At 39.1% G+C, this 11,964-nt stretch overlaps 1 protein-coding gene across 1 annotated transcript; it reads right to left on the bottom strand.

The window, feature by feature from the left end:
• Positions 1-9,243: 9,243 nt before the first annotated feature.
• On the bottom strand, positions 9,244-11,141 carry LOC147323206 (C-type mannose receptor 2-like). Its single transcript, XM_086304877.1, has 5 exons — positions 11,108-11,141; positions 10,594-10,968; positions 10,009-10,344; positions 9,758-9,846; positions 9,244-9,620 (listed from the first exon to the last, which is right to left on the bottom strand). The coding sequence occupies exons 1-5, from the start codon at positions 11,139-11,141 to the stop codon at positions 9,519-9,521; spliced, it is 936 nt and encodes a 311-aa protein (XP_086161003.1). The 3' UTR covers positions 9,244-9,518.
• Between the last annotated feature and the right edge of the window lie 823 nt (positions 11,142-11,964).

The following is an 11,964-nucleotide window of genomic DNA, read 5'->3' as shown; positions in this document are numbered from 1 at the left end:
CACCGTCGAACTCGAATAAAAGGTATTGGATCGTCTGGTGAGTAATCCAGACGGATTTGATGTTGAGGCCTGGATCAACATGTCACTCGTTCATCAAAGCTGGTGAGTGATAATATTGTTTAAGCCGTAAAGGAAAACGGTGAAGCTATTGGAGTTTAAAGACATGATTTCACTACAAAGACTGATGAACTGAGTTTTGACGTACTAAATTGGTGCATAATTGGATCGCTAATTGAAACATGCCAACGCCCTCTGTGGAAATGTTTGTCCGCTGCAAAAGGCAGGTAAATGGATGTCATGTTTGTACTTTAGGCTATGGACTCTCAGTGTGCTGTGCATCTTTATAAAGTTTGAAATAATCCAAGAGGACAATAAAAATGTCGGATATTAAGAGTAAACGAGAGGATGACACTGAGATGCAAGCAGAGAAAAGAAGCGTTAAATTTACGCCAAAAGGTTTGGATTTGTATATAAAGACATGCCAAGAAAAGCGCAGTTCAATGTGTAAGCAAGCATCTAAGTACATGGGGAAAATTTCCGCTTTAATGACCTCACATGAAAACGTTAAGGAAGTGTCTTCTGAATTTGGGAAGTTTATTAAATGCTATCAAGATGCAAACGCTTTGCAAGAATCCTTTTTAAGTTTGCCACTGCCAGAAGATGAAGTGAAAAGGCAAGTTGCACATTTTCAGTCGAAGGTGACAGCATTCTCTGTTTTTATGGACAAAGTAAAGGTTTGGTTGCAGGAGGCGGGCGAGCCGTATACTGAACAAAACAATACTGTTCGCAATGATAAAGCTGTTGAAAGTTTGGATGAAATAAAACCTGAAGACAGTGTCTCTAATATCTCAAGTGTAAAACCACCTTCAAAAACCTTGTCACAGCAAAGTCGAATTTCATCAACATCTTCCGCATGCATTAAAGCTGCGGCTGACAAGGCAGCGCTCATGGAGCGACTCGCTGCATTAAAGAAAAAACATTCTATCGAAGCGCAAGAGGAGAAACTGAGAAAAGAAAAGGAGAAACTGAGAAAAGAAAAGGAGACATTATCCTTGGAAACAGAGCTGGCAGCCACTAATGCAAAGCTTCGTGTCTTAAAAATAAATTCAGTTTGTAGCTCTGAGCATTCTGATGGAATTAACTCTTATTTTGAAAGAGGGCACGTACAAGAAGTGCCTAGTTTAAATCCTTGTGCCGATACATTTGTTCCAACATCAAGAGATTACTCTGGTATAAATTCTGCATCTGAATCACAAGTAATCGTACCTAGACAAAGTCAAACCCAACATCAGGTTGATGATTCAGCTCAAGTGACGCAGCAAACACAGCCTCAGTCTCCTACTTTGACTGGGAATTGCACGAAGGAGATTGTAAATATTATGCAAAAACAAAATGACATCACTACTTTGCTTGTAAAACAAAACTTATCTTCTGTCCTCCCCGCCAGAAACATCCCTGTGTTTGATGGAGACCCTTTACAGTACAGATCATTTATGAATGCCTTTGAAAATGGAGTGGAAGCTAAAACTGATAACTGGAGCGACTGTTTGCATTTTTTAGAGCAGTTCACTAGGGGGCAGCCTAGGGATTTGGTGCATAGTTGTCAGCACTTACCACCTGAGCAGGGCTATTCCACAGCCAAAGATCTTCTTGAAGAACATTTTGGGAACGAAAATAAAATTGCCTCTGCATATATGGAGAGGATTGTGAGTTGGGTACCTATTAAAAGTGAGGATGTGAAAGGTCTACAGTCATTCTCTCTTTTTCTTAAAGGATGTTCGAATCTAACACAGCAAGTTGTTTATATGAAGGAGTTGGATTTGCCCTCAAATATGAGAATGGTTGTTATGAAACTTCCATACAAATTGAGGGAAAAATGGAGAGTCGTTGCCTATGAACTGCAGGAACAAAATGGTTACAGAGCAGTGTTCACTGATCTGGTTGCCTTTATAATAAAACAGGTAAAAGTAGCATCAGATCCAGTGTTTGGCAACATACAAGACTCACAATCTGGAAGCAGCTTTAAAGCTTCAAGTTCTACCAAGCAAAGGAGAAAAGGAAGTAGTTTTGCCACTAATGTCAGTACAGTGCCAGGAATCAAAGCTCAATCAACTGGAAGCAGAACAACTTCCGCCGTTCTGCATAGTTGTTTGTTTTGTTCACACAGCAACCATTTACTAGAGAATTGTAAGCAGTTTAAAGCTAAAACGCATCAGGATAAGTTGACTTTTATCAAGGAAAGGGGAATTTGTTTTGGTTGTTTAAAAGTTGGTCACACAAGCAAAGACTGTAGGAGTCGTTTGGATTGCAACGTGTGTCACCAAAGGCACCCAGGGGTTCTTCATATAGAGCGAAAGGATCCAGGTGCGTCTTCGGAACAAACTCAACAGAGGACAAACTCTAATGTCAACTTTTCAACTGCAACCACTCAGACATGTGGGTATATTGGGGCTGGTCATGAAGTTGATGCAATTTTTTCTATAGTTCCAGTTCAAGTTAAGAGCCAAAAGAGTAATAAAATTGTGCAAACCTATGCGTTTTTGGATCCTGGAAGTTCAGGTACATTCTGTACAGAAACTTTGGCAAAAAGGCTGAATGTAAAAGGTAAAAAGACCAATATCTTTTTGAGAACAATGAGTCAAGATAGGATTGTTAGTACACAAGTTCTGTCTGGTTTGGAAGTGTCTGGTTTGGAAGCAAATGATTTCATGCCATTGCCAGATGTTTTGACTCAAAAGACTATGCCAGTTTCTACAGTTAATATTCCCCAGCAAAGCGACATCGATCAGTGGCCTCATCTTAAACCTGTTAAACTGTACAACGTTAATGCAGATGTGGAGCTACTGATAGGCACTGATGCTTCCAATGTTTTGGAGCCATGGAAGGTGATAAACAGTGTGGGAGGTGGACCTTATGCTGTAAAAACAAAAGTTGGCTGGGTCATAAATGGTCCCCTGCGCACTGGAAGTAACAGTGGAAATAAAACCAACTGCACTGCTGTAACAGCCAATAGGATTTCTGTTGAGCGTCTTGAAGACATGTTGATTAAACAGTACAATCATGATTTTAATGAAAGATCATCAGAGGAGCAGACTGAAATGTCTAGAGAGGATCTGTGTTTCATGGATATTGTTAGTAGTTCAATAAAGCTTATTGGAAATCATTATCACATTGATTTGCCTTTCAGGAGAGAAGGTTCCAGTTTGCCAAATAACCTCTGTGTCGCGGAGCAGCGTCTCCAGAGTCTCAGACGGAGATTTGAAAAGGATACTCATTATAAGGATGAATACACTAAATGTGTAAACAACATGCTTGAACGAGGATATGCCGAGTTTGTGCCTGTAGATGAGTTGCACAAAGATGATGGAAAGGTGTGGTACATCCCTCATCATGGAGTGTATCATCCCACAAAGGGCAAATTAAGAGTTGTGTTTGACTGTGGAACAACTTATAAAGGAGCATCATTGAACAGTCAGCTTCTACAGGGACCTGATCTCACAAACTCGCTGGTTGGGGTTCTGATCAGATTTAGACAAGAGCCTGTTGCATTAATGGCGGACATTGATTCCATGTTTCACCAAGTTCACGTCTCAGAAAAACATGTCAACTTTCTCCGTTTCCTGTGGTGGCAACATGGCAACACTTCAAGGTCTGCACAGGAATGCAGGATGAAAGTGCATTTGTTTGGAGCTGTATCTTCGCCAAGTTGTGCAAATTATGCTCTACAGAGAACTGCAGATGATAATGCACAACAGTTTCCAGCTGAAGTGGTTGATACAGTCAAAAGAAACTTTTATGTGGATGATTGTTTGAAATCTGTTGCTTCAGAAGAGGAGGCAGTGCACATGGTGAAGAGGCTGACAGATATCTGCGCTAAAGGAGGATTTAAGCTTTCAAAATGGATCAGCAACAGTCGCACAGTGCTCATGTCAATCCCAGAGGAAAGAAGAGCAAAGGAAATTAAGGATCTGGATTTGGACACAGATCAACTTCCAGTTGAGAGAGCACTGGGTTTACAGTGGTGCATAGCAACAGACAAGTTCCAGTTCAGAACCTCCCTGCAGGACCGTCCAACAACCAGAAGGGGAATTTTGTCTGTGGTCAGCTCACTGTATGATCCTTTGGGAATCTTGTCTCCCTTCAGTATGCCAGCTAAACTGTTGCTACAAGAGCTTTGCCGACAAAATTTGAAGTGGGATGAAGTTATTCCCCACTCTCTTTCCCAGCGGTGGCGTGATTGGCTGGAGGATCTCCAGCTGATTTCAAAGTTTAAAGTGGAACGTTGCATTAAACCAAATTGCTTTGGAAGACCAGATAGGGCACAACTTCATCATTTTTCTGATGCAAGTCAAGATGGGTATGGAACGGTGTCATATTTAAAGTTGGAAAAGAATAACGTCACGCATGTTGCTTTTATCCTGGGAAAGGCTAGAGTTGCTCCTCTCAAGCAAACTACAATTCCCAGGTTGGAATTGACGGCTGCAGTTCTTGCAGTTCGGGTGGACAGGCTTCTGCAAAAGGAGCTGCAAGTCAGGTTGGAAAAATCAGTTTTTTGGACTGATAGCACAACAGTACTGAAATACATCTCCAATGAAACCAGAAGATTCAATACTTTTGTTGCAAACAGAATTGCTGTTATTCGGGAAGCAACAGATGTGAATCAGTGGAGATACGTTTCTTCTAAGGAGAATCCTGCAGATGACGCATCCAGAGGTATGAGAGCTGGGGATCTCCTCAAATGTAGGAGATGGATAAAAGGGCCAGAATTTCTCTATGAGTCAGAAAAGGAATGGCCTAAACTGGATGTGGAGTACAGTGTAATTTCTGCAGATGACCCAGAGGTCAAAAGGGACCTGACAATGAATGCCATTGTGAGAGAATTACAAAATCCTACCAGCTATTTTATCCTCTACTTCTCGTCTTGGGCAAAACTTAAAATCTCTGTAGCCTGGCTTTTAAAGATGAAAGAGGTCTTGGTGTTGTTGGCACAGAAGAGGAAAGAGTTGCTTGCTGCAGGTTTGAATAAGAATGATCCGGAAGGTCAGAAAGAAGTGGAGATAAGAATGGAAAGATTTAAGACCACTTTGAAGAAAGGAAATCTCACTCCAGAAGACTTGGCAAAGGCAGAACAAGCTATTCTTCAATATGCACAACAACAGAAATTTACGACTGAAATGGCTTTAATCCGCAATGGCCTCAAAGGAGTCTCTAAGGGAAATTGGCTCTACAAACTTGATCCAGTGTTGGATGCAGGAATCCTCAGAGTGGGTGGCCGATTGAATAAAGCAGCCATGCCTATGGAATTAAAGCATCCTGTAATTTTGACAAAAGATATGCATGTGTCAACACTGATTTTACGCCATATCCATCAAAGGTTGGGACATGCAGGAAGAGCACACATGCTGTCAAAACTAAGACAAAATTACTGGATACTAAATGCAAATTCTGCTGCCAGGAAAATCATCTCTCGTTGTGTCACGTGTAGACGCAACAGAGGAAAGTTTGTTGAACAAAAGATGGCGGATCTGCCTGAAGAGAGAGTCCTGCCAGACATAGCTCCATTCACAAATGTTGGAGTGGACTATTTTGGACCTATAAGTGTTAAAAGAGGACGAAGTCTCCTTAAAAGGTATGGAGTTCTTTTTACCCGTTTCACCAGTTGTGCAGTACATCTGGAGATTGCATGTACACTTGATACAGACTCTTGTATAAATGCTGTGAGGAGGTTCATCTGTAGACGAGGCCCAGTTACGACCATCAGATCTGATAATGCTACAAATTTTGTTGGGGCGAATCGAGAGTTGAAAGAAAGTTTGACTGAGCTGGACCATGCCAAAATTCAAAAGGCTTTTGTTCAGGATGGCATGAAATGGAACTTCAACATTCCAGCAGCCTCTCACCAAGGTGGTGTGTGGGAGCGTCTCATTCGTTCAATAAAGAATATTTTAGCCTCAGTTCTTAAGGAGCAAGTTCTGGATGATGAAGGACTCCACACAGTCTTCTGTGAGGTTGAAGCTATAATGAACGACAGACCCATTACTAAAGTTTCAGATGACTCAAATGATCTTGAAGCACTGACACCCAATCACTTGTTGTTGCTGAAAAATAAACCAGTTTTTCCACCAGGACTGTTTCATCCAAGTGATTTGCATGTCAGGAAAAGGTGGAAACAGGTACAGTACATGGCAGAGTTGTTCTGGAAGAGATGGCTTTCTGAGTACCTACCTTTGATGCAAGAAAGACAAAAATGGATGAGGACTAAAAGATGTCTTATACCTGGAGATGTTGTTTTAATTGCAGACGCTACAGCTCCAAGAGGATCATGGATGATGGCGAAAGTCTTAAATGTAAACCAGGATGCAAAAGGCTTGGTGCGTTCTGTGAGACTACAAACAAGGACCAGTGTTTTGGAAAGGCCAGTGACAAAACTTATTTTGCTACTGGAAGCCTCATCGTGAAGAAAATCCTCAATGAAAATTAAGGATTTGTTTAAGGGAATAGCTCCTCCTTTTGGGACTTTAAAGTAATTGTGATTGTATGCACAATTAGGGGCCGGAGTGTTGGAGCTATTTGTTCTTTATTTTTGTTTTTGTTCTTATTTTTGAAATTAGTTAAAGTTTGTTGTTAGTTTACTTATATTTTGGGGTTTATTTGTCGGTTAATATTTTGTTTTAAATGATTTGTTTTGTTTGTTGTTATTTTGTTAAATTAGTCAGTAAGAGCTGTAGGGCCATTTTGTTTCTATAAATAAAGAGACTGGTATAGGACCAGCATGCATTGGGGTGGGCCTATGGTTTTTTTACCAGAGCAGGAGAAGCAGTAGGAAGGATCTTGTTATTGCTTGCCAAATGGATAAATAAACCAAAACCAAAACTCTCAACTAAAAGGTTTGGACAATGGACTTCTTTTGCCTGCGTACGAAATATTACCTCAGTGCAGCAGTGGCTTGTGGACTTTAAGTTGTGGGACGTTTGATCATACAAAAGTAAAGGAATTGCCACTACATCATCTTTAGGACATCATTTTAAAATAACGAACACGCAGTAACTAACAAAGAAATGATGTATTTATCAATAGCTCTTTGCAAAGAATAGAAATGTACCCTCAATATGCTTACCATTGTAACAGACAAATGGTTTAAGGTAAGTACAACCTCTGTCCCAAAGTGCTTTGAGAGGAGGACTGCACAATGAACAGACTCCATCATTATTTGGTTGATCAGTGGCCCAGTATCTGAAGGAGCTGTTGCTCTGGTCTGACCATTTCCACTCATCTCTGAACAAACCGATCCAGACTGAGGACAGCGAGCCATTGTTATTGTCACTGATTATTTGCTGCAATGCCAGAGTTTCAGTGTCTCCCCTTGCACTGGCCAAGTCTTTATTCATCACTCGACAATCTTGTTGGGCGTCAGTCCAGCTTTTCTCTTGAAAAACAACATACAACCCAACGGAGCCAACGTCTGTGAATAATTTTTACACAGAAAAATTCGATTACATGTCCAAGTCCTAGAAAACAACATATCACTGCTGGCTTTCATGCTGTTGGGTAACAATAAAGATGAATTTGAAAATATTTGCTGAACTTGAACTTGAGTGACACAACTTTTTGAAACTACGACAATGAAATAATGTTTGAGATCAACGTTGCTTTTTAAAATTTTGTGCTGTCTACTTAAACACTGACACTGATTATTCGAAGCACTATCTGAAGAGGTCAGAGGTCCAAAAAAGTGATATTTAGAATGTTGTCAATCCAATAATAACTGCAAGAAACACAGTCTTAAATACCTCTATGTAGCATTATTATCACTGTGATCTTCAGAATCTATTGACTTTAAATGAGAGGTCAAATGGGAAATAATATTAGAACACACACCACACTTGTAAGAATTATTGTTTGTAAATTATAAGGCTTTTTGTTAATTTCCAACCAATAAATCATTATATTGACCATGAAGGCCTTGGCAGATTTAATTCTGAAGTCTAAATTTACACGTTCTGAATGTCTTTTGACAATTTATTAGTGTGAGCTAACACCAAGCTGCACCCAGATCACATTGCAATTGTTTTTTCTTACCTGATGGCCACATCTTTCATAGCAAAAGATACAGTGCGCTTCTGCAGGTTGCTGCTTTTCTGAAAGTCTATTTTTTTGTCCATTTCATAGTGTGTTGGTGTTTTTACTGATGGCCTATGGAATACATATTTGCATTTTTATAAACAAATTTAGCTGTGAGGAGCTGAGCAGGATGTTGTAAAGATCTAAATTGATAGATGCTATCACAGGTGCCAAAAACTTGATGTAACCAACACACTGTATTTCCATTGGGGGTTGAAATGATCTTGTTTTATTACCTCTCCTCTATCTGTCTGTGTTCCTGCCACTTGTCTTTCTGTCTCTTATTTCAGCAGTGAGGTCACTCACTGTCATCATAAACCTTAAAATGGGACTGACTGTAATGAGAGTATTCTTGATTGTTATTGCTTATTTATTTATTTTTTTTAAAAATTGTTATTTTATTTACTTATTAAATTTTTAACAGCGTGACAGTTTTCTTTTATTCTATGTGGGAGCAGCTGACGACCATGAAAACGCATTTCTTTGGGATTAAAAAAGTTTCATGATATGAAATGAGAGGTGTTTCTTTCTGGTTTCCTCCAGAGACGCTGATGTTTTAGTTTCTTCAGTCAGACTCCCTCAAATATTTCTTATAGATCCTCTCTTATAACACTGTCACCATTTTCACTATTTTATCTTGAGTTACACATATTTTCTTATATAAAGAAAAGTGGCCAAAGCAGTATTCAGATTGCTGTATTTATGAAAATTATGTGAAATGATCCAGTGCTAGGCAGTGCTGGGATTAGATATTAATGTGTGATAATAGTAACACTTTTTTTCTCCACGTCTTACTGCTTTCTTTTGTTTTTACTCCAGAGCAGCTTCTCTTATTATTTTGTTATAGCTGATGCAATATTATGAAGGGAAAAAAAATATTTTTAATCATCATAGTATAATGATCGTAGCTTATGTATTTATGTTCCCTATTTGATCCCGGACCAATCTTGATGAAATTTTGAATAAACATTGTCTAGCGTGCTGTCAGTGCCGACATCTATATGGCATATGCAAATATTTTATACAAATCCCAAAGACAAACAAAGTAATTCACTATGTTTCTTTATTATAATGTTTTCAGACAAAAGACAGCATGTGGAAAAAATAGTGAAAGTTCATGTCTACCCTTACAGGTTACAGAGTAATAAATCAACAGACTTTTAACTGACTTTTAATGAGTATTTAATATATCACATATGCATATTATATTTGCCACATGCTTAAAAAAACCCTCCAAATGAAAGCATTCCAAATATGATGTGAGCAGACTTTAAAAACAAACAGTAAAGCAAAGTCTCTCTTTATCTCTATTCATTTAACGCTAGGCTAGTTTTGTTTATTCTCTACATGCAAAATCGTGAGTAATTTTTCACTCCAGGAAAACTTCATGTCGTATTCTAACAGGCATCCTTGATTTCCTTCTCCTCTTCCTTATGGAAAATTTTCCCATCAGGCTGGACTCTCCACCGAACCCTGGCATTCTGGTACTTTGATTGGATCTACGGAGGCATTCACATGAGCTAGTTACAGTGTGTTACGATTATAAGTGCCTGAATCCAGTAAAAGTGGCTTCTTGACTTATATCAGAGCTTTTAAAAAGACACATTAATGGAACATTTTAGAGTAGAGAACTGACCTGCTGCAGAATGGCATCACTCACACTGAAGTCATTTAAGTTCAAAGATGACTTAAATTCCACCTTAACAGTTCTGGTGTGTTTTGTTTCTTGATTGGCAGAACATAAAATTCACATGCATTTAATTTGTTAAATAAGCTGCCATGTTAAGAATGGCAGTAACTAAAGAGAACAGATACATTTGTTCTCTATAAAAATAAACAATGAGAAGTCAAAAAGGTACATGATACACTGTGGAATTATATTCTTACCCTCATAGCAGATGAAGGGTAGAGAGTAAGTACAGCCTCTGTCCATGAATCTTTTGAGAAATGGATTGTACAATGTACAGAGTCCATCATAATTTGGTTGACCACTGGCCCAGTATCTGAAGGAGCTGTCGCTCTGGTCGGACCATTTCCAATCATCTCTGAACAAACCGATCCAGACTGAGGACAACGCAGCGCTATTGATTATTTGCTGTAATGCCAGATTTTCCACCTGGCTCCTCGCACTGGCCAAGTCTTTGTTGTTCATGCGACAGTTCTGCTGGGCATATAGCCAGCTCGTCCCTTGAAAAACAACATACAACCCACTGGAACCAATATCTGTGAACATTTACAACAAGAAAGATTAAAATCTAAACAAAATCACTCAGAGAGCACAACTCTCCTCGAAGGGCAAGGGCTAAAACTTTGACATTTTATGATGATTTTATGACAACATGCTGACTTCTGACCTTTGATCTATGAACATGAATAATTACATAGTAACATAGTTTATTTTATTCGCAATCACATTTATGTGAAAGAGGAGCTGTGTGTATTTTGAATGATCTTTCCCATGAATGCACTGACCTTGGCATACATAAGGAAGCGTTGTTGTACAGGGTGCGCTGAACCATTTCCCATCATCCCTCATCCCTCCACAGTTGTCAGTGGAACTTGGTAAACTGCCCCAGTTAGTGTATTCAACTACTCCATCACTGATCTGAGTTTCTCCCACAGACCACAGCCAGGCTGGTGGGCCTGTTCGTGTTAGACCGATCCACATCTCTGCTGTCACACCACTGGCTGATACCATGTTCACCAGCCTCTGCATGTCATCCTGGCTGCCAATCGTGGCGAGGTCGGAATAATTGCTCCTGCAGTAACTCTGGGCATCAGCCCAGATTTTAGCCCCGTTTATCAGGTAGAACTCCCGATGAGTGGGAGAACACAGAGTAACATAGCCTGTACAGGTGCACCAACCAAACATCAAACAAAGGAGGACTGCATCATCATAACACTGTTTAACTTCAGCATGAACGTTTCATCATAAGCAGTTAAGAAAATGGATTCATGAATGGATTTCATCACTTATGACACTTACCTGAAACTAGCAATAAAATCACTGTAAGGACCATATTTTCTCTAGGATGTAAATTAGAAAAAATCAGTTTGCATTTGTTAGCCTACTGAAGTGGTTAAAGAATTTTTAATTCAGTGGTAGTCCACTCAGTCTCAAACTTTTTAAAACCCATGAAACTGAAGCATTTCCTGCCTTACTTACTTTAATGTTACAATCACAAGTCTTTGAATGCACAGCCAGAGGATTTAACAAATGTGCCAAAACAAATGTATGCGACAACAAAATGAAATAAATCAACCAGTCATCAAAGAAGGTGACAATACTGCGTTCTAACATTTTGAGGGACTTTTTTCCCCTTTCAAAGCATAACTGGCGTCTTGTGCTTAATCAAATCAATATGGAAGTAATACAGATTTTTTGTTTTTAAGTTGTTTTTGTTGTTAGGTTTTGTGGATAGATTTACAGGCAGAAGTTTTAAGGACTTAAGGGCTTAAAGCAAATAAAAACGCGGACAGATGAGTCACTTTGGTAGCATCCACTTATTTTTTTAAATGTATTTCAAAGACACTTATTTTTCGGTTTTAAATGAATTGAAGCTATTTTATTGAATAAGTCAAAAATGTTTAAATGACAAATACTAAACTTTAAGAACAGAATTGTTTGTTGTTCTGGCAGACAACAAATTTGAAACTATTTTGGGAATCGTTTCATTACTTACATAATTACTCTTATGTCCTAACTATACTTGTACAGTATAGTTAGGAACCATAACCATAGCAAGAATTGGCAGTAACATGTTTAAGCTAGTGGCATGGACACATGCCTGTCTATAACTGCCCACGTCTGCATATCTACCCTGCTCCCTCTGATAAATCACC

This window comes from Aulonocara sp. 'chitande type north' Nkhata Bay, linkage group LG8 (genome assembly GCF_057382095.1).
Source record: "Aulonocara sp. 'chitande type north' Nkhata Bay isolate Kocher_YH1m ecotype deep benthic linkage group LG8, A_spYH_male_GT1.1, whole genome shotgun sequence".
NCBI classification, from domain to species: Eukaryota; Metazoa; Chordata; class Actinopteri; order Cichliformes; family Cichlidae; genus Aulonocara; species Aulonocara sp. 'chitande type north' Nkhata Bay.
This window is presented reverse-complemented; position numbering and strand designations above follow the sequence as displayed.

Excerpts from the sequence above, each read along its gene's own strand:
- LOC147323206 (XM_086304877.1), bottom strand. The coding sequence starts at position 11,141 with ATGGTCCTTACAGTGATTTTATTGCTAGTTTCAG. Across the intron at positions 10,969-11,107 it reads GATTTTATTGCTAGTTTCAG|GCTATGTTACTCTGTGTTCT; the intron begins GTAAGTGTCATA and ends GCACCTGTACAG. Across the intron at positions 9,621-9,757 it reads GTGATGCCATTCTGCAGCAG|ATCCAATCAAAGTACCAGAA; the intron begins GTCAGTTCTCTA and ends ATGCCTCCGTAG.